The following is a 23,722-nucleotide window of genomic DNA, read 5'->3' on the forward strand; positions in this document are numbered from 1 at the left end:
ATAAAATATGGTACATGCTGTACATATAAAAAGGTGAAGATGCTGCCCCAAAGAGTTTACAATTTGAAAAACAGTCACAGATGAAGAGTAAGAGAAAGAAGTACACGAGTAAGTGGTCAAGATGATAATAGGGCACATCCTGAGAGTTCCATCATATCTTGATGATGATGATGACGACAACATATAGCTGGCTAATTTTTTGTACTCAGAGCAGAAATGGATCTTGATAGGGATTTGAATGCAGAAAGGGTAAGACCATCCAAGGAAAGCATCTGATATATAGGCCATGGCATGAAAGAAAGCACAGTTGGAGGAGAAGCAGACAAACAAGATGTTAAGGTTAGCATCATTGGCTGAGCAGAGAAGACAGGAGATCAGACAATACTAGACAAGCAGAGATAAGTAAGGAGAGGCACAATAATGCCCAGCCTTGAAAACAAGGCAAGAAGCTTGAACGTGATGCAATGGAGAAAGGGGACCAATTAGAAGGATTCAAAAAAGGGGGAGACATGGTTATATTGATGGGTAGGGCCCTACCAAATTCACAGCCATGAAAAACACGTCATGGTCCATGAAATCTGGTCTTCCCCTCTTCCCCCCTGTGAAATCTGGTCTTTTGTGTGCTTTTACTCTATTCTATAAAGATTTCACAGGGGGAGACCAGTATTTCTCAAATTCAGGGTCCTGTCCCAAAAGGGAGTTGCAGGGGGGTCACATGGTTATTTTAGGGGGGGATGACAGTATTGCCGCCCTTACTTCTGCACTGCCTTCAGAGCTGGGCAGCTGGAGAGCAGCAGCTGTTGGCCAAGTGCCCAGCTCTGAAGGGAGCCCCCCGCCAGCAGCAGCATAGAAGTAAGCGTGGCAATACCATACCATGCCACGCCATCCTTACTTCTGCACTGCTGCCTTCAGAGCTGGGTGTCCGGAGTCTGGTGGCTGTTGACTAAGGGCCCAGCTCTGCAGGCAACAGCGCAAAAGTAAGTGTGGCAATAACGTATGTTTCTATCCTTACTTCTGCGCTGCTGCTGTCAGCGGCTCTGGCTTTCGAGTTGGGCTCCCAGCCAGCAGCCACTGCTCCCCAGCTAGGCAGGCAGAGCCGCTGCCAGCAGCAGTGCAGAAGTAAGAGGAGCACTGCTGCAACCCCCCCTATAATAACCTTGTGACCCCCACCCCACACAACTCCTTTTTTAGTCAGGATACCTACAATTACAACACTGTGAAATTTCAGATTTAAATGGCTGAAATCATGAAATTTACAATTTTTTAAATCCTCTGACCATGAAATTGACCAAAATGGACCATGAATTTGGTAGGGCCTTATTGATGGGCAAAGAAGCTGATCTCAGCTTAAGTTCCTATGTACAATGTTTGACTAAAATTTGTCTGGGTACACAAATGCTCATCAGGGTTGCTGGGCAAAAGACATAGCGATAACAAGCAATTTCCCCCTCACATAATAAGCTACTGAGGAGAAAAAAATCATCTGTAACTCCAAATGATGGCTCCTAGTTACAAGCAATGCTCCAGACCAGGAAGACTAACATAAATCCTGATAACATGTCTACAATGCTTAACAGATTTTTGCACAGGGATAGTCAAGCCTGGCAGCAAACAAACTTTCAGCAATCTGAAATTGGCAAACAGCTGTCATTTACAAAACACCATCTAGGTTTTTATAAAGCTTACATTATCCTGATATATTTTAAATACACATCCAAGATTTTATCATAACAGTTTTTAAGGGCCAAATTTGCACATATAAACACCAAAAACTAACCAATGGCAGAACCCTCCAAAATGACACTGGAAGATGGCACTACCTTTCTAGGACAATGGCAGTTAAATGATGCAGAACACAAAGGTCAACAATCCACTGCATTTTCCATACATCACATATAGGAACTCTGTTAAGAGCCTGCTAGAGCTAGCAGAAGCTGGTCCCATGCCACCAGCAAAAATGCATCCATTTTGTTAACTGTGTGAACCTTCCCTCTCCTTTCTAAGACTCTGCTTGCCTTTGAGACTTCTGCCTTCTTTCTCCACTGATCTGCACAAGACATATTCTGACTCTGTGTACTGATCAGCAGGAGTGGGAGTTTCTTTCAGTTTCTCCCTGACCCATCTCTTGTTTCTTTACCTTTACATGAAATGAAATAAACCAACATATCATAAACTTTTTGTATGGGACAACGTAACACTGTGCACCTAGAGCAGGGGTGGGCAAACTTTTTGGCTTTAGGGCCACATCTGGTTTCCAAAATTGTATGGAGGGCCATTTAGGGGAGGCTGTGCCTCCCCAAACAGCCAGGCGTGGCCCAGCCCCTGCCCACTATCCGACCCGCACTGCTTCTCGGCCTCTGACGGTCCCCCAGGACTCCTGAGCCATCCAACTCCAGATTCCCTGTCCCTTGATGGCCCACCGGGACCCCTGCCCCATCCGCCCCTGCCTGTCCCCGGACCACCCCCAGACTGCCCCTGACTGCCCCCCCCGCCACCCTATCCAACCCCCACTCTCATTCCTGACTGCCCCCCGGACCTCTGCCCCATTCAACGACCCCTTCTCCCTGACCGCCCCCAGAACCCCTGCCCCGACTGCCCCCCACCACCCTATCCAACCCCCCCCCCTCCTTCCTAACTGTCCCCCCCCAGGACTCCTGCCCCCATTCAACCCCCCTGTTCCCCGCCCTCTGACGGCCCCAACCCCTATCCACATCCCTGCCCCCTGACCACCACCCCAAACTCCCCTGCCCTCTATCCAACCCCCCCTGCTCCTTGCCCCCTTACTGCACTACCTGGAGCACCGGAGACTGCCGGCACTACAGCTGTGCTGCCCAGAGCACCAGGACAGGCAGCTGTGTCGCCTGGCTGGAGCCAGCCATGCCACCGCACAGCACAGAGCACTGGGTCAGGCCGCGGCTCTGCAGCTGCGCTGCCCAGCAAGAACTCGCAGCTCTGCTGCCCAGAGCAGCACAGTGAGCTGAGACTGCAGGGGAGGGGGAACAGCAGGGGAGGGGCCAGGGGCTAGCCTCCCGGGCCAGGTGCTCAGGGGCCGGGCAGGAGGGTCCTGCAGGCTGGATGTGGCCCGTGGGCCGTAACCTGCCCACCTCTGACCTAGAGGCACAAAAGAATTGTGGGGTTGGCATATGGACAGAATTATATAGTGGTGTGATACCTGGGATGCACCATTTGTATGGGTAAATTATGTAGATCTTTGGACTAATTTCTGTATGGCCCCTTAGAATTTAAGTCCATATTTAAAATTAAAAACAATATTAGAAGCTTTCTAGGGGAGTATTTGTTCTGCTAAACTCCTTAAAATTAACTGGTACTTAATGGCATGCAATTAATGGCAAATATGTTTCTAATTCTTAAAAGTGTAAGTTAAGTGTCCCCTCTGAATTATATCTGTTATTTAAAAAAAGCTCAGTCACAAGTCATTTTAGTCAATTTTAAAATCATATTTAATCTTTTCTTCTCATTCGAAAATCTGAAATATTACTTTATAATTATATAAAGTCATAAGAGAGCTGGAATTTTCCTAAATGGACCTAAATCCTCAAATATTTCAGCATCACTGCATGAGAAGGTTGCACATCTGAAACAGCTCTAGTATGCTGGCTGATTCACATTCACTAAATGGATTAGCTGAAATAAGCATAATAAATAAAAGAGAATAAAATAAAAAACAATTTCACACTAAGTGAAGGCTTGACTTATAGGAAGTGGCAGCTCTGATGGCCCAAGGCGTAGAATTAGTTTTGCCACTCGATAATTTGACTGATTCACTTGAGTGGCCAGAAGAGGACATTTTCTGCCTGATTTCAGTGTAATCAAGTCACCTGCTCTGCGATTGCTGGGGCCAAGTCAATTGCACTCTGTTGAGCACTAAGCGTGTGCAGTAAGTGGCAAGAAGAGTGTTTTCTGCATATGTGTGCAGAACTATTGAGCTGTCAATGATAGTGGGATTTAGCTGTTTCTGTATATTAGTATACTTTCATTTGAGATCATACATGTAATATGAAAACAATCTATTCAAATTTACTCCTTTAGTTACCCACCATTTGGGAATCAGTGACAGTATTCATAGACTCAGATTCGAAAGCCAGAAGGGACCATTGTGATCATCTGTTCGGCGTTCCAATATACCGCAAGCCATAGTACTTCAACAAAATAATTCCTAGAGCAGATCTTTTAGAAAAACAGCTAATCTTGATTTAAAAATTGTCACTGATGGAGAATCCACTAATACCCTTGGTAAATTGTTCCAATGGTTCATTACTCTCAAGGTTAAAAATTTACATCTTATTTCCACTCTGAATATGTCTTGCTTCAACTTCCAGCCATATGATCATGTTATACCCTTTCTCTGCTAGACTGATGAACCCATTATTAAATATTTGTTTCACATTTAGGTACTTTTAGACTGTAATCAAGTCACTCCTTAACATTCTCCTTGTTAAGCTAAACAGATAGACTCAAGGAGCTCAATTACTATAAGGCATGGCTTCTAATTCTTTAATCATTCTCAGGGCTCTTCTCTGAACCCTCTGCAATTTATTAACATCCTTCTTAAATCATGGGCCCCAGAACTGGATACAGTATTCCAGCAGTGGGTACTGTCTGTTGTAGACAGACTAGAAAAGATTATCTATCTTTTTAATTTACACATCGACCTCTCTCAGTTAATAGATACTGATTAAAAAATGAATCATTTCAAGAAATTGGAGGGGAAATTACAAAAATAACTTTTCTGCCTTATTTAGGTATTATTGCCTCAAATTCTTTATAAACAATGAAAAAAGGTATTTGTTGGATAATATTTTAAAACATCTTTTTTATTTCGTTTTCTCTCTCATATAAATGGCATATCCCCAAAAAAGAGGGAGGGAAATGAGCACACAAAAATATAGTAAGGATGTGAGCATGAAAATGATATGGCTGGCATTAGCAAGGTGCTGAACATTCTGAGCCTGTTCCAGTAAAGCACTTAATTTTAAGCACATGAATAGTCCCATTGACTACTGTTTGTAGCTCTCCTTTCAAAGCTCTGATTGTATACTCACATGACTGGAGCACTGTCATGGATGGGTATAAACTGTTCAGGAAAGACAGGCGGGGGAGAAAAGATGGAGGAGTTGCACTGTTTGTAAGAGAGCAGTATGATTGCTCAGAGCTTCAGTATGAAACTGGAGAAAAGCCTGCTGAGAGTCTTTGGTTAAGTTTAGAGGCGAGAGCGACAAAGGTGATGTCATGATGGGCATCTGCTATAGACCACCGCAGACCAGGAGGATGAGGTAGATGAGGCAATCTTCGGACAACTAACAGAAGTTTCCAGATCACAGGCCCTGGTTCTCATGGGGCACTTCAATCACCCTGACATCTGCTGGGAGAGCAATATAGCAGTGCACAGACAATCCAGGACATTTCTGGAGAGTGTTGGAGACACCCTTCCGGTACAGTTGCTGGAGGAACTAACCAGGGGCAAATTCGTGGATGACACTAAACTGGGGGGAGAGGTAGATAAGCTGTAGGGTAGGGATAGGGTCCAGAGTGACCTAGACAAATTGGAGGATTGGGCCAACCTGATGAGGTTCAACAAGGACGAGTACAGAGTCCTGCACTTAGGACAGAAGAACCCCATGCACTGCTACAGGCTGGGGACCGACTAGCTAAGCGGCAGTTCTGCAGAAAAGGACCTGGGGATTACAGTGGACGAGAAGCTGTATATGAGTCAACAGTGTGCCCTTGTTGCCAAGAAAGCTAACGGCATATTGGGCTGCATTAGTAGGAGCATTGCCAGTAGATTGAAGGAAGTGATTATTCCCCTCTATTCAGCACTGGTGAGTCCACAGCTAGAGTACTGAGTCCAGTTTTGGGGCCCCCACTACAGAAAGGATGTGGACAAATTGGAGAGAGTCCAGCAGAAGGCAACGAAAATTATTAGGGGGCTGGGACACATGACTTATGAAGAGAGGCTGAGGGAACTGGGCTTAATTTAGTCTGCAGAAGAGAAGAGTGGGGCGGGATTTGATAGCAGCCTTCAACTACCTGAAGGGGGGTTCCAAAGAGGATGAAGCTCGGCTGTTCTCAGTGGTGGCACATGACAGAACAAAGAGCAATGGTCTCAAGCTGCAGTGGGGGAAGTCTAGGTTAGATATTAGAATCATAGAATCATAGAATATCAGGCTTGGAAGGGACCGCAGGAGGTCATCTAGTCCAACCCCCTGCTCAAAGCAGTACCAATCCCCAACTAAATCATCCCAGCCAGGGCTTTGTCAAGCCTGACATGAAAAACTTCAAAGGAAGGAGATTCCACCACCTCATCTCCCTAGGTAACGCATTCCAGTGCTTCACCACCCTCCCAGTGAAAAAGATTTTCCTAATATCCAACCTAAACCACCCCTACTGCAACTTGAGACCATTACTCCTTGTTCTGTCATCTGCTACCACTGAGAACAGTCTACGTCCATCCTCTTTGGAACCCCCTTTCAGGTAGTTGAAAGCAGCTATCAAATCCCCCCTCATTCTTCTCTTCCACAGATTAAACAATCCCAGTTCCCTCAGCCTCTCCTCATAAGTCATGTGTTCCAGTCCCCTAATCATTTTTGTTGCCCTCCGCTGGACACTTTCCAATTTTTTCACATCCTTCTTGTAGTGTGGGGCCCAAAACTGGACACAGTACTCCAGATGAGGCCTCACCAATATCAAATAGAGGGGAACCATCACGTCCCTCGATCTGCTGGCAATGCCCCTACTTATACATCCCAAAATGCCACTGGCCTTCTTGGCAACAAGGGCACACTGTTGACTCATATCCAGCTTCTTGTCCACTGTAACCTCTAGGTCCTTTTCTGCCGAACTAGCTATTCGGTCCCTAGTCTGTAGCGGTGCATGGGATTCTTCCGTCCTAAGTGCAGGACTCTACACTTGTCCTTGTTGAACCTCATCAGATTTCTATTGGCCCAATCCTCTAATTTGTCTAGGGCACTCTGTATCCTATCCCTACCCTCCAGCATATCTGCCTCTCCTCCCAGTTTAGTGTCATCTGCAAAATTGCTGAGGGTGCAATCCACACCATCCTCCAGATCATTAATGAAGAGACTGAACAAACTGACCCCAGAACCGACCCTTGGGCACCCCACTTGATACCGGCTGCCAACTAGACATAGAGCCATTGATCACTACCCATTGAGCCCGACAATCTAGCCAGCTTTCTATCCACCTTATAGTCCTTACAGTCCATTCTTCTTTAACTTGCTGGCAAGAATACTGTGGGAGACCGTGTCAAAAGCTTTGCTAAAGTCAAGGAATAACACATCCACTTCTTTCCCCTCATCCAGAGAGCCAGTTATCTCATCATAGAAGGCAATTAGATTAGTCAGGCATGACTTGCCCTTGGCGAATCCATGCTGACTGTTCCTGATCACTTTCCTCTCCTCTAAGTGCTTCAGAATTGATTCCTTGAGGACCTGCTGCATGATTTTTCTAGGGACTGAGGTGAGGCTGATTGGCCTGTCGTTCCTCAGATACTCCTTCTTCCCTTTTTTAAAGATAGGCACTACATTAGCCTTTTTCCAGTCGTCCGGGACCTCCTCTGATCGCCATGAGTTTTCAAAGATAATGGCCAGTGGCTCTGCAATCACATCCGCCAACTCCTTTAGCACTCTCGGATGCAGTGCATCCGGCTCCATGGACTTGTGCTCATCCAGCTTTTCGAAATAGTCCCTAACTACTTCTTTCTCTACAGAGGGCTGGTCACCTCCACCCCATGCTGTGCTGCCCAGTGTAGTAGTCTGAGAGCTAACCTTATTTGTGAAGACAGAGGCAAAAAAAGCATTAAGAAAAACTATTTCAACAGGAGGGTGGTGAAGCACTGGAATGGGTTACCTAGGGAGATGGTGGAATCTCCATCCGTAGAGGTTTTTAAGGCCAGGCTTGACAAAGCCCTAGTAGAATGGTTTAGTTGCAGTAGGTCCTGCTTTGAGCAAGGGGTTGGACTAAATGACCTCCTGAGGTCTCTTCCAAACCTACTTCTCTACGATTCTAGGATACTGTATGTCAAATGCAGAGGATTTCTCATTAATTCTGAAAAGATTTCCTTCCTTTATAAAAATCGTAAGTATTGTTTTTATTATTTGAAAAGCATATCTAATCAACACACAAATTACAGTCAGTAATTAAGCATTTTACCATATTTTACAAGCAACTAATGCTAAAAACAAAAAGTTTAAGCTGTATAAAATTGATTTCGCATTGTTTCAACCTATTTTCTTCTTGACATTATGTTAGTGCATGATTCATCCACATTTTCAGAATCAAAGTCCACGATCTGGCAAATCTAATCTGTTAATAAAATGAAAAGGTGACCTTGCCTAATTTAATAAGTCACTGTAGAAATACTCTTTCAACATGTTAAAGAATTACAGAAAGGTTATCATAGCTTGCTTTTATGGGACTGCACTCTACCTTTTCCAGATCATTTCTCAGACTTGCATTACTGTAATTCATTTGATTATATAAAAAGCTTTATAGATTACTATATTTTAATAAAGGCTTTGTTTTGCTACTAAAAATGTCTATCATTTACATTTAAAGCATGTATTATATACCGTACCTTCCTTTTTGGAGTCAAGGTTTAAATAATCTGCCCATCGTTAAATGAGGCTTGTACTTTGGGGAATTTTTTTTCTTTGCAAAATATTTTTGGGATGAATTCAGTGCTGGCTAAAGGGTCTAGCCTGATAGCCTCTGAGACTAAAGTTCTGCAGTTATTCTTAGAACAGGTACAACATGATAGCAAAAGTTCAACTTGTCCTATACAATCCCACAAACATGCCTCACTCTTAACTGGAGAGGACCATCTCCAAGAGTGAAAGGGTAGTTTACTATCTATGCCCATTCAGGCTCTGGCATCTCATCTTAGAACACTAATTAATAAGGAGAAGTGATTCTGCAGAATGGACACATTTCTACTTGGAACTTAATATGCCTCGTCAAGTTATTTAAGATGACTCATCAGACACACCAACACATTTCAGTTATTCTAGATCAAAAATTCAGTTCAAATTTGTGCCCAGAACTGCATATTTAGTAAGCATAACAGGAAGCAAAATTATTAGAGTCTTTATGAAGTTATTGGGTTTTTGTCCTGAATGCATGAGGCTAGATGGAGAAAGTAAATAAGGAACTGTTATTTACTCCTTCTCATAACACACAAACTAGGAGTCACCAAATGAAATTAATAGGCAGATTTAAAACAAACAAAAGGAAGTATTTTTTCACTCAACGCACAGTCAACCTGTGGAACTCCTTGCCAGAGGATGCTGTGAAGTCCAAGACTATAATAGGATTCAAAAAAGAACTAGATAATTTTGTGAAGGATAGGTCCATAATTGGCTATTAGCCAGAATGGAAAGGGTTGTTGTTCCTAGCCCCTGTTTGCCAGAAGCTGGGAATGGGCGACTGGATGGATCACTTGATGATTACCTGTTCTATTAATTCCCTCTGGAACAGCTGGCATTGGCCACTGTCGGAAGGCAGAATACTGGGTTAGATGGACCTTTGGTCTGCCCCAGCATGGCCATTCTTATGTAGAAAGAGCACCCCAATGAAATGCGAGGGTTTGGAAGGAGGGCACAGAGAATGTGCTCCCCCACATACCCCTTACAAACTTCCATGCAGCGGTTGACAACTGCAGCCCATGCATTTCCTACAGCATAAGATCTGCTCAAGGATACTGCCTTTGCACATGCAGTTTCTCCAAAAGGAGCAGGGAGAAAGTAGGGCCATGCTTTTCTGCTTCGTTCAGCCAAGCTGGTCTTCTTCAACATGCTGCTCTTCTAAGGGACAGGCACAGTATGGGCACACTCCCCAGGAGCTCCAGTGCAGCTCTGTCTTACTCCGTACACAGGGCTGTGACTTAATGGCACAGTCTGGCTCACAACTGTGAATTTTGCTGGACTGACCCTCTCTCTCTGGTTACTTGCAGCAGCAATTCTTGTATCTGAACCCTTTCATCATACATGCAACTTTATTGACAATTCCAACACAAATGCCAATCCTAAAATTCTGAAGTAATAAACACGCATAAATGAGACATTAAAAGTTGTTAGATGCACACTAAAGGAAATCTGGACAAAGACCCTCCTTGGCAAATTCTTATACCAGGTCACAATTTAAATACTTATGACATGTGAAATGAAGGTCTTTGTGGAAAATGAACTTCTATGGGAGTTTTTTATTTATAGCTTCTTTTTAAGCACAAAGTATTTTTGTTTAGCTTCTTTTTAAGCACAAAGTAACTCTGCTTGCAAGTTACAACAAAATCTCTTTTTGTGCTCGTCTCTCAGGCGCTGGTATATTTTAATGTCATTATTTTTTACTTTCATTTGGTATTTCTCTTTTATTTTTTCATAAATGAAGAGCCTGCGGTTCACGCCTTTAGCTCTCACAATTTGGACCCAAACCAAATCTATTAGCGATGTGGTTTCATGATTATTTATACTGTATAGTACTAAAGTAAGCTGAGTTAACTGTACTTAACAATGGGATGGTAACTTTACTGAGCATTGTGTACCAACATGTAAACTTTTCTGCAACTAATACTCCAAATTGAAATAAGATTGTCGTGCAGCAGAGTGGCATTTAATTGGCAAGCAGACACATACTAGACATCTACCAATGCGATATGTGCCAGGAATGCCCCTCTGCCATGTACATTGGGCAAACTGGACAGTCTCTACGTAAAAGAATAAATGGACACAAATCAGATGTCAAGAATTATAACATTCATAAACCAGTCGGAGAACACGTCAATTTCTCTGGTCACTCGATTTCTGATCTCAAAGTGACTATCCTTCAACAAAAAAACTTCGAAAACAGACTCCAACGAGAGACTGCTGAATTGGAATTAATTTGCAAATTGGATACAATTAACTTAGGCTTGAATAGAGACTGGGAATGGTTGATTCATTATAAAAAGTAACCTATTTTCTTTTCTTTATTTCCCCCCACACACACTGTTCCTCAGACTTCTTGTTAAACCCTGGATTTGTGCTGGAAATGGCCCACCTTGATTATCATACACATTGTAAGGAGAGTGATCACTTTAGATAAGCTATTACCAGCAGGAGAGTGGGGTGGGGGGAGAGAAAACCTTTTGTAGTGATAAACACACATTTTTTCATGGTCTGTGTGTATAAAAACATCTTCTGTATTTTCCACAGTATGCATCCAATGAAGTGAGCTGTAGCTCACGAAAGCTTATGCTCAGATAAATTGGTTAGTCTCTAAGGTGCCACAAGTACTCCTTTTCCTTTTGTGAATACAGACTAACACGGCTGCTACTCTGAAACTAGACATACAGTTAGGCACAAGCAGTCCAACTCAGTACTAACATATGGGCTAACTTGGATAATAACGTGCGACCAGAGAGAAGGACAAGGAAATAGATGCATCACAGACAGATGTGTAAAAATATATATATACAAAATTTGCTACAACTATACACTGAATAAAAGCTATTTTCATGAAAAGCATGGTTTTCACTTAACCATTGTTTACCCAAATTTTAAAAATCTCTGTCTTGATGCATTAGTAAATGATGTGATAAGATCAGCAAATATAATTTCTAGAAAAAAATGTACGGAAAAAATGCTTTCTGGAAAACTAATTATGTAACTCACATCTCTGAACAATAAAAAAAATCACATATTTCTATTAATAACCACTTTTTGCAAAACATTATCAAATCTTTTCATAGTTAAGCGTGAGGGCAAATGACTGTTGGTATCCATACACTTGTCAAAAATACTGTCAGAAAATTAAATTCTCCTTACACAACATTTGCCAGAGCTAGTCCCATGGATATACTTCAGGTTAAAATGAGAAGGTAACACATAACATTGATATTGGGAGTTAAACTTCATCAAGACCAAATATTCTTGGATGCCAAGAAAGCATCCCCACATAAACATATATACTATTATTTTTCTAGCAGAGTAGTTTTAAGTTAATTTATTATATTTTTATGGAGCGTAGACCCACATCTTATTCACAGCCTGTCAGTGCAGCAGCAAATTATAGAAAACATAACACTAAACATTACAACATAAAGCAAATATTTATCTAATTTGGATTCTGTAATTTTTAAAGTAAGTGAATGTTTACTTTATTTGTGTCAAAAGCAAATGAGTATGGCCATTACTTTTACTGGTCGTAGTACAATGTAAAGGGTTTATGGCTATCAGTCAAGCAATTTCCACTGCAGACATTAGCACTTAGATTTTTCACTAAAAGAGTTGCTTTCTATTCATTTGAAAAGAACCTAGGCCATCAACTATCAAACTACTTAAGCATGTGCTTAACTTTAAGTGCATGAGTAGTCCCATTCAAGTCCGCAGGACTAGTTGCATACTTAACTTTACTACAGACTACAGAGCTCTACTGGCACTTAATTAATAACGTTATCCAGCTATTATATTCCTTCAAGAGGAATTAATCACAGAGGATGAAATACCACTGAGAAAACTCCTGCATTTAAATAGGGTGTGTGTTTATGGTATCATTTGCTGAGCTTTGTTTTGTTCCCTATATGAATTTTCTGGACAATTTGCAACAGTATTGTTACACCAACTGTTCACAATTTTGCCAAAATACAGACTTAGAAGACTTTCCTATGAGAAATCTCACAACTCAAATCTAATTTAGATATGGAGGCTAATAAAGAGCATATTATTTGAGCAAACAAGTTGGATTAAGACACTGCAAATAGATGGTTGACTATATTCTTTTGCTCCATAGATCAACATTTTCCTGCAACCACATTATCTCTGTGAGATATGGTAACAGTAACAGTCAACCCTGCAATGAAAAGTTTACAATTGTGTTTATTTAAATGGACTCTATTAAATTAAATTTTGGTTTCCATTTATTACCAACAATTACTAGTGAAGCCACCAAAAATTAGAATTAAAATGACTAAAGATACAATGGACCTGTGTGTCCTTTGCGAAACACCACTAAAATCAACTGAATAAATTTGTCCCAGAGTGCAGACACTAGTGGGGGGACAAACTATTTATGCTCCTTTTCTGTAATGTTATACCCCATCATTTTCAGAGTAGTGTTTTAGCACACACACTGCCCTATTCCCAAACAATGGAGAATCAGGATTAGGCATGATCTTGACAAAAGGTAGCATCTCCAGAACCTGAAGTTGCTCAATTTGACTGCAAGAGGATTATCGTACTAGAGTGCATTTTGATGAGCCTCAAAACCAGCTGAGTCAATAAGCTGATCCCTGTTAATGTCAGTGGAAAATGCCTCAATGCCAACTTAATTTCAATTAATTCAGACATTTAATCAAAGCTAGTATAACTCCTAGAACTAAGATTTAAGCTAACACCCACAATAGGGTTTGAGATTCTTAAAGGAACACTGTCAAGACATTTAAATAACAGAATATGTACTGTGCTTTAAAGCTACATTTATTGGATGGAGTATTTTTGTTCAACTTACTGTAGCCAAGAAAAATAAAACCCAACAGCCACTGTTCAGTCACAATATTATATTGTTGCTGCTGAAGCAACCATCCAGACAACAGAGGGAGCTCAAATTAACAAGCCTTCTTTCGGAGCTTTGCAGATATCATTGCTAACATTACCTCTATTCATCATAATTCTGAGTAATGAGTTATATAGAAAAGAAGCATTGCCAAGCCACACTGGTTTCCCCATAAGAAGCAAAGCATGAGCCTGGGCGAGAGAATCAATATCTGCTAAATGGAAAAAGATAAAGCCATTAACAGGAAACAAATTTATTATCAATCTGCTAAGAGAGGTTCTGAAAACCATGAAGAAAAATAAAGATTATGAATTATTAAAAAACTTGACTTGTTATTCATTTATCTACTTATTCATGTGAGGAAACTTTCTAGCCTTTCCCTAAATTTATGACTCACTCAGACCTCAGCTACTCTACAAAGTACCTACTTGTAGCATAATAAAAAGAACTGTAAGAAATTTTCATAACAAATTCCCAAAACAGATGAAACTTCCCTGCTTAAGAATTTTGTTACCATCTTGAAACAGGGGCTAAGTTTCCCAAACAGTTCACTGACATTAGCAAATCTGGCCAAGTTGAGTCCAGACGTGGACTGAATATTAAGTGCTCTCAGTTTTTCTCACCTCAAAACTTAGCAAAATTGCCCATTTTGGCTGAGCTTCATTTTGAGTTTTGAGATCTCAAAGGACATATGAACTCAGGAGCATCGAAACCAAAAACAGCTTTGCACAAACCCCTGTGAAATGAAGCTATCAAGTTTCACACCTCTCTGATAATAATTATTAGCTGAGACCATGTTTAATTAAGTTATCAAAAAACTGAATTTTAACAATATTTTTGGGGGAGGCTGAAGCTCAGACATTTTTCTACATTATTTACATGTGTTTTCCTTTCTCAGGGCAACATTCATTAGCTATGGTACTAAAAATGAGGAGTTGCTAAAGAAGTATATGAATTTTTATTATTTGAAAAGATAATTCTTTGTACAATTATTTAAGGTTTGGCTTGTAAGCATGTCATTGGTATAAAATATTTCTCATTTCGGGGACACACCAGATGGAATGCAGGCCACTGTGGGATATGCCATTTATCACAATGACAGTGCATAGGTAGCAGTGATCCTCTCACCACAGGGGGAAGCTAGAACTGCAAATGTGGAGCAGCATTAAAAGCTGGACTAGTGGAGTTTGGCAACACTTGTACTTCTCATTAACTGAATCATATTAATTTATTAGCCATATATATCAAAGTAATTCACTACAGAACTGTCACCACGAACAGTTTATAACTATTAGCATTCCCCATAGGCAGAGAAGTCATCTTGAAGCAGTGTGTATGTCTTTGATTTTTTTAAAGATAATAATAACTCAGTCAAACCAGGTAATGCCAATAATGACAAAGTTGTCCATATGCTTCCTATTAGAAAGGGAGCTTAAAAAAGAACATCCATGATTACCAAAAAGGGATAATGGGAAGCAACATAAGTGATCTGCAGAAGTGAGATGTAAACATACCAAAATGTTCAGTCTCCTATGTTGATGGGACAGTTCATTAACCCATATAATCATTTGCTTCCTTTGCTCCAAGGCCAGTTTAAATGGGACATAGAGGATTCACACTTCTTTCATTTTTTTGACAGCAGCCATCAGGCATGGTAGCCCTATATCCAGCTACTTTAGGTGGTGAAACAAGTCAACAGGTACTCTAAATTGACCAGGAGGGTGTGCTTACAAGCTGCTTCCTCTCAGAATCCAATCAGCTCAGCTTCACAATAAGAACAGAGGAGTTCTAAAGATTTGGTGGCTTGTATATTTTTCTAGTTTGAATAAACACCAGAATTTTCTAAATTTATCTGAATTTCAAACATTTCAGCCAATGCCACACGTTGCTGTTGAGCAACAGCGATGCAGCAGAGCTCTCTCTTTTGGCAACAGGCCCTACTCTGTCTTGGCTGCATCTCTCAATAAGCATGCTCTCATTCCTCCTCACCCCTCAGCTCTGCAGGCCTTCACAACAAGTCTTGCAGCTTCTCTGCTAGGCCAAAGACTGCTACTCAACTGCAGCTTAGAAGCAGCTTTGGGACCAGGTATAGGTGGAAATCGGGAGAGAAACTGTGATTAATAAAAGGCAGGTGGGCACTGATTGTGTTGGCAAACCTCACATTTAGTTCTTTAACACAGAAAACCTAAATTAAATTGCTGGAAAGACCAGAGACAAATTATTCTTGATATTTTTTCTATGCCTACAGAAACAATAAGAAGCTACTGTTTAATATAGTAACTGGAAGCAAGGCAACACCTAAACTTACAGTATTCTGATAGCAACTACTTTATTGATTAAATACTCGAAGGTGCTAGTTGGTATTCATTATCTACTAATATATTTATAAAATGAAACTATTATTAAAAGTTTAACTGTAAATGGAAAATCAACAAGAAGTTACGTTAGACTGAATAAATTGCACAGATTTGCAAACAAGGTGTTGAGTTTTCTACTCAAGCATTTACAGCCAAAAAGTCAAAGCTGGGAAGTGCAGTATGCCTAATTTAACTGCCTGTTTTTTATGTGAAAATGACCATGTGTACCTGAGTTGCTACAAGCCAAATGGGTGATGAAAATAGCAGCATGTATTACAAGAGGCGAAATGAGATGGCTGACTCAAGTCTTGAGAAAGTTGCTGACTGTCACTCTCAAGACTGATCTGTTTACTCCCCAACTCATAGAAGCAGCTTCTTGGGACCCATTCATGCACCCAGCAGAATGGCTGAAGGTGAACTGCTGTGAATTGATAGATCACTAAAAGAGGGAGGGGACTAAAGTGAACAAAAGGAAAGTATGAATCATGTCATTGCTGATGAGAAGCTCAGTTTTTGCCATACTGAGTTTGGGTGAGCAGTTACCAACTAGGGCGATATGTTGGCGAGAGACAGACAGACTGTGGGAAATTTCAAAGCTACACAAACATAATGAGTTTGAAATTTCCCATTTGAAGCATGAAGGCAGATTTACATAACCATCTTTGTGTGCTTGCTCCACCAAGATGTGACAAGATCAGAGGCTGGGTTCTTTAAGGGGAGAGAGTTCAGTGGAGATGTAGGGCTCAGGTGGCCCAGGAAAGGAGACCTAGAGAGGAAAACTGCATTGCATGTATAGAGACAGAGAAGAGCTGAAGAAGCACCAAGATGTAAGGAAAAAATCCTCCCCAACACCATTTCCCAATCAATGGAAGGAGTGGGTTCTCCCAAGGCTATGCCAAATTGCTGCATTCTCTGCCCAGTCACTCTCACAGCCTGGGTTGTTCTCCACTCCTCCTGATGCCTGTAAATGTGGCTAGCTGGAGCAGCAAACAGGAGAAAGCACTTCTACTTTCCATGTGGCAGAAAGCTGACATTGTTTTAAGGGAAGAAAAACTCTTTTAGGACACTGGCCAAGACTGTCACTACATATAGAAAGGATAGCCCAAACTAAACAACAAATAATGGTAAGTGTGAGAACATAAGTACCCAAACTGATCTGTGACCAGGAGACAATGGGTTAATACCTCTGTGATCACTCCCTGGTTCTAGTCTACTACACATCACCCTAGTCTTATAACCATCCCACCTCCTTTGAGAAGTAGTAAAATGCACTGTTTTAGTTTTTAATTTAGCTTAAAAAAAGGGGGGGGGAGCCAATTGTCAGAGTCATGAAGCCATTCAGACAGAGCCTGAGAGTTGATTAATCCAATAATTATCAATAAACAGATATAAATAAAGCTTCATGTCCCAGGTGCCTCATCCAGGTCCATACCTCAGATCCCCAGCAAGTGTGGAAATGGCTCCTGTAACATTTTTCTTTCCTTCTTCAAAGACTGCCAAATCTCTGCCTTCTTTGACAGAAAGCTTGTTTTTTTGAGAGGGGGGGCAAATAAGAAGCAGCTGCTTCAAGTAATTAAAGCTTCAGTAATATCCAGCTGCACTGTTTCAGCTTCCCTTAGCTGAAGGAGAAACTCTCATGGAACCAACCTTCCCTTGGAGCCCTGGTTTCACAGCACTTTCCTGTAGTGCAAAGAATGTGGGGAGTGCTGTGACAATACAGGTTCTCATTTGAGTCTCCAAAGGACTTGTATCAGCCCTCACAATCCCCCTTCATTCTGAGCAATATGTCAGCAGAAATAGTTTTAAAAATGTACTTTAGTATTTGGTTAAACATCTTCAGCTTTTTCCAAAAGACTGTCTAGTAATTTGAAGCTTAACCTTTTTTATTTGATTTTTCCGATTTTTAATTTTAAAGCATGTTTTGCTACTCTCTGTGGGCAGAATAGCACATAGGATCGGGGTGGACAAACTACGGTCTGTCAGACCTTTTAATCCAGCCTTTGAGCTCCGCTGGTGTGCAGGGTCGGAGGCATGCCCCACTCTGCACATGCTGTGGCTCCCGGAAGCAGCAGCGTGTCCCCCCTCTGGCTCCTACACATGGGGCAACCAGGGAGTTCTGCACGCTGCCCCCGCTCCAAGTGCTGGCTTCACAGCTCCCATTGGCTGGGAACCGCGGCCAATGGGAGCTGCGGGGGCAGGACCTGCGAATGGGGCAGCACGCAGATCCACCTGGCCAGTGCAGCGCCTCCGTATAGGAGCTGGAGAGGGGACATGCCACTGTTTCCGGGAGCTGCTTGAGGTAAGTGCTGTCCGGAGCCTGCACCATTGACCCCCTCCCACACCCAAAACCTCTTCCCCAGCTCTGATCCCCCTTCTACCCTCCAAGCCCTCAATCCCAGCCCAGAACGCTCTCCTGTACCCCAAATCCCTCATCCGCTGCCCCACCCCCAGCCAGAGCCCTCACCCCCTTTTGTATAGCTTTAGGCCCCATTTGCAAACATGGTGTCAAGCAATGGGCTATGCTGTGTACTTTTGGCAACAATTTATCAACACTGGTTGCCTCTTGTTATCATCAGTGGAGAACAAATAAAGCACAGACTATATGAAAACCCTTGGTCTGGGAACACTAGATACTGTTTCAAAAATTCTAATAAAAAATGTGTTTTTGAAAATCAGTCTTCAGAACGTTACTACAGTACAAATGAATTATTAATGACATATTATTATAATTAGATAACAGACTGGGACCAACTGAACTGGGGTGGGGGTTGAATCCAGCAAAATGCTTTCAAACTTTGAGTACGTTTGAAGCAATTATTAATATTAATATTGCTTAAGAAGGTTCATTCCTGCTTCCATGACAGTACTTTATTGACCCAGTGGGTCAAGAGAACTGAAATTCTTCATTAATTTTCCCACTTTGTGCACAATGGGACATGGGGAGATTTAAGGTCCTGATTCTGGAACTTCTTGTATATGGGTGGACTGCTGTGTCCATGCCCCACTGAGCTCAATGGGACAGTGCAGCAGTCCACCCATGTGCAAGAAGTTGCAGGATAAAGGCCTAAGTTACCATGCTCCAGGCACTCCCTTATGATTGCTAGGCCTATTGAATATTTAAGTAATTGATTACATTTTACTGTATGTCAATTAAGTTGTGGATTGTTGACCTTATTATCAAATAAACATATGCATATGACACCATCAGTTGGTGGTAATGGTAACCAGAAGCTTCACTGAAGTTTAAATTCTTTTTGCTTTTAATTCACATTGCCTTAAGTTACTGAATAGCAGCAAAACACTGTTGATGATGTAATATTTTAGGTGTATTTATAGTCAACAGTTATATTGTGACACTAAATTAAGAGAACGAATGCAGAACATCATGACCATCTGCATTTGGTTTTATTCATCCTTTTGATAACAACGTCTTCCATAGTTAGTGTGACCAGTTTTATGTCTTTCCTAACCTACACTAATCATTTTATAGCATACATATTAGCCACCCTGTTTATATCCCATGAGAACTAAAAGTCACATGCACCAGAAAGGGAGAAACTCACACGTTAAGACCCTTTAAGACAATGGCTAATGTTCTCTGAGCATTTTTTTCATAATAAAATAATGTATTTAATGGAATTACAATTAATAAAGAACTAAACTACAAATCCATTAGATTTTAGTCACTGCAGCAACAAAACATAGTATTCATGAATACTCAAAAAATCCAATAATGTAACCTCTGGTAAAGCTTGAAAAACCCTGAAGGACATGGCATTTGGATCAATATTAGTTTATTTCAACTGCTGTGCAGTATGAAGAGACCAGTCTGAACATCTGATAGATTTTATTACCTGTTGGGGAGATAAGTCCTGGTGATAACAGGCCTGGGACTCCATGGGGCAGAAGACGTGCATTTTCTTGTATCGCAACTCCCAGAGAGCGTTTGGGGGGTCTTCCTGGCCGTGAGCTGTTGAAATACAAATTGGATAAATTTAAATTTATTTTCTTTTTGAAATGTTTGCTTAATACATGTTGTACTGATTTGTATTATAAAAATATGAACCATCTCTCTCTCTCTCTCTCTCTCTGATATTTTTGCCTAGGAGAAAAGGACTACTTGTGGCAGGTTAAACATAACAAGTGTTATACTGTACTCAAATGATCCATCAGTGAAATACTCTGCATGTACACTTGCAGAAGCATGCACTCAAAGTCATATGGAGTGACTGTATATTAAAAGGTAAAGAGCTATGAGAATTTTAGAACTAAATCACTAGGCTGGGAACAAGGAAATTCTGACTTCCAGTCCTGACTCTGCTACTGATTTTATGTGAGGCCTTCAGCTGGCCATTTCATCATTGTTTCTCAGTACTCTGTAAAATGGAGACAATGTGCCTCACAGTGGTGCCGCTAAAATTAGTTGATTTATCTTAACACAATGCTTTAAGAAGATAACTACACCAGTAGTAGGGATTATTTTCCAGATTGCTGTCACCAGATTTGGGCCTTAGCATGTAAACTGTGATAGGATGACCTGAATCCTCTCTGGGGCCACTGGTACACGAACATCCCACCAAAAACCTTTGAACTAAAATAAATAAATAAAACAAAAAAACCCCACAACGCTGCAAGGATCTAGATAACCATTTAGCTTACCAGTTAAATTACTATAGCCACTTAAGAGTGGACATTACTATGAAGTGTGGTTTAAAAGGTATTGGGGGTGGGGGTGGGGATGGGGCGGGGGGGCTGACAGGAAACTAGAAGGAATGAGTACATGTTGCATTCAAGTCTTTTGGTTTCTTGCTTTTCAGTCCTGGTTTCCCTTCCTCACAGACTGATTGGTGTTTTTGACTGCTATGGAAGGACTAAACTAACAATGTTGGCCTAACCTATCAAATACTCACATTTTTCACCCTAGCTGGAACAGATTATGAATTGTTACAAGTTTTAATACATAATGTAAAGAAATAAAAGATCTGTGTATTTATCTATTCCATTCCTCCACTCCCCTAACACAGTTTTTGTGTCTGGACTATCATTCTGCAGCTGTCACCACAATAGAGCTCTACAGAGCAAAAGCCATTGGAATCATTCTTTCCCAAGCCAAGTGATAAAAATATAAGGTTCTAATGTTTGCAAAGATATTGCTGCTTTTCTTTGGCAAAAATACATTTTACTCAGCTGAATAATAGAGCTTTTGACAAAATGCTGTGAAACACTGTATAAAATAATCAAGGTGCAAAAATAAATGAGGTTAAAATAGAAAGCATATCCAAAAGAGACTTTTGCTTCACAAAGAAATTTCAGTTAAAGTCCACTCTATCAACTTTGCAGTGGCAAAGCTCTCCATCAATGTAAGACAAACTCTGTGTTTAAATGAAGACAACTTTCAGCACCACTACACAGAGGTACCATTAGCCTGTTCATTTTTCACATAATGTGCTAGTGTTACTTTGTTTTATTGTACATCAAAGTAGCACAAAATCATTTTTTCTGGTTTACTATTTCAGTCTATAAACCTCCCTGCTCCTCTTTTTAGCTTTGTTTTAGGCAGTTTTGAATTTCACTTTATTCAGTGCCTTTTCCCTTTTTTGTTTGCTGTTTTTAAGGAGTCCTATCACCATATTGGAATGGTTCTGAAATGAAATTTACTATAATGTCCACATAATCATAGAGTATGTGTATATATATATGTATATACACATACACAGAGAGAGAGAGAGTATAGCACAGGAAATTTGGACCATTTTTCTTTTATCTCTTTGCTCCAAAAAGAATAGTATTAAGCAAATTTACTGAGTAATCTATATAATTTCACACTATATTCTATCCTGCATTTCACTACTACTACAATGTCATGTGATTGGGAAACCTCCTCACTTTCCTGAATTCAGTTAAACCTTTTTCTATTTCACTAGGAGTACTTCTTCCCATTTTTAACGGATCTTAAATGTAATCGTCTCTCAAAATATGCAGTACATACAAAGTGTCAAAAGCATGCTATTAAGGTATACTAAACCATATATTTCCATGTCTAATTTACCTATTGACTGTCTGTTTAGAGAAATTCAGTATATTTCACATAAAAGTAGGATCTCAAGTAAAATTAGGCCTAGATTTTAGGCTTTGTAAAACAAAAACGAATTGTTATTGTTTGATTTATAAAAATATACATCAAAAGGTGCCTATCTAGCATTTTAAGTGCTTTTGATATAAATTACAAAAACCAAATCAATTTTAAATTAGCAGCTCTGCTCACTGACGGCCCACAACAAAGCTCAACCCTCAACAGAACGTTTATAAAACTTCCCACCTCCGTCTCAGTTAGCAAGTGTTTTACATAAATAGGATTTTAAGAAAAAATCTTTTAAAATCTAAAGAGTTTTTGAGGAAGGGAGGAGGATGGTTGGCTTTTTGTACTGATCCTACATTTTTGGCAATGTGTAATTTTATTCACATGAATAGTCACTTTGACGGGACTACTCACAAGCCTAATTGTTTGCAAGGTCAGATCCTTAAACATTTTTCAGTACTGTTTCCTATACAGGTTTCATAAGGGTAGCCGTGTTAGTCTGTATCAGCAAAAACAATGAGGAGTCCTTGTGACACCTTAGAAACTAACAAATTTATTTGGGCATAAGATTTCTTGGGCTATAACCCACTTCATCAGATGCATGAAAAATACAGTAGGCAGGTATAAATATACAGCACCTGAAAAGATGGGAGTTGCCTTACCAAGTGGGGGGGTCAGTGCTCACAAGACCAATTCAGTCAGGGTGGATGTGGCCCATTCCCAACAGTTGACAAGAAGGTGTGAGTATCAACAGAGGGGAAATTACTTTTTGTAGTGACCCAACCACTCCCAGTCTTTAATAATGCCTAATTTGATGGTGTCAAGTTTGCAAATTAATTCCAGCTCTGCAGTCTCTTGTTGAAGTCTGTTTTTGAAGTTTTTTTGTTGAAGAATGGCCACTTTTAAGTCTCTTATTGAGTGTCCAGGGACACTGAAGTGCTCTCCTACTGGTTTTTGAATGTTACAATTCTTGATGTCCATTTATTCTTCTGCATAGAGACTGTCCAGTTTGACCAATGTACATGGCAGAGGGGCATTGCTGGCACATGATGGCATATATTACATTGGTAGATGTGCAGGTGAATGAGCCCCTGATGGTGTGGCTGATGTGGTTAGGTCCTATGATGGTGTCCCTTGAATAGAGATGCGGTCAGAGTTGGCAACAGGGTTTGTCGCAGGGATTGGTTCCTGGGTTAGTGCTTCCTGTTGTGTGATATGTAGTTGCTGGTGATTATTTGCTTCAGGGGCCCCACGAAAGCTTATGCCCTAATAAATCTCTTAGTCTCTAAAGTGCCACAAGGACGCCTCGTTGTTTTTGTTTCCTATACAAATACTACAAGCAAAAATGAAACTCATGAGTCTTTTGTCATTAACTAAGCTGCACAAAGTGTCAACACTAAACAAATATAAATACTGAATTAGCACCTGAATTCATTAATAGTTCTACTGACTTTTAAAGGATTACTCACATAAGAAATGTGAGCATGATTTGACCCTTAGTTTTTTAGAATGCTTTTTTGGTTTTGATGATCTCTGTTTTTAATGACAGATAAGGAAAATTGTTTTGTTTTGTTAAAGACACCACATATTTTAACCTGTTCATCTCCTTTTAGCAAATACTATAATAATAATAAAGCACTGTAGGCCTGATTATGATCTTTCTTTCACAGTTCTAACCTTATTTATTTTAGTGACATTATTCTGAATTTACAATAGTCTAAAT

General features: G+C 40.6%; 1 protein-coding gene across 7 annotated transcripts in view; it reads right to left on the reverse strand.

Annotated features, from left to right (window-relative positions):
- The window catches only part of DACH2 (dachshund family transcription factor 2), a 457,188-nt gene that overhangs the window by 187,895 nt on the left and 245,571 nt on the right, over positions 1–23,722 (reverse strand). For all 7 annotated transcript variants that reach the window (XM_073360874.1, XM_073360877.1, XM_073360876.1 and 4 more), the window contains exon 2: positions 19,775–19,890. In XM_073360874.1, the coding sequence (XP_073216975.1) occupies positions 19,775–19,890 (116 nt within the window). The remainder of the gene's footprint in view (positions 1–19,774; positions 19,891–23,722) is intronic.

This window comes from Lepidochelys kempii, chromosome 9, assembly GCF_965140265.1.
Source record: "Lepidochelys kempii isolate rLepKem1 chromosome 9, rLepKem1.hap2, whole genome shotgun sequence".
Lineage (NCBI taxonomy): Eukaryota > Metazoa > Chordata > Testudines > Cheloniidae > Lepidochelys > Lepidochelys kempii.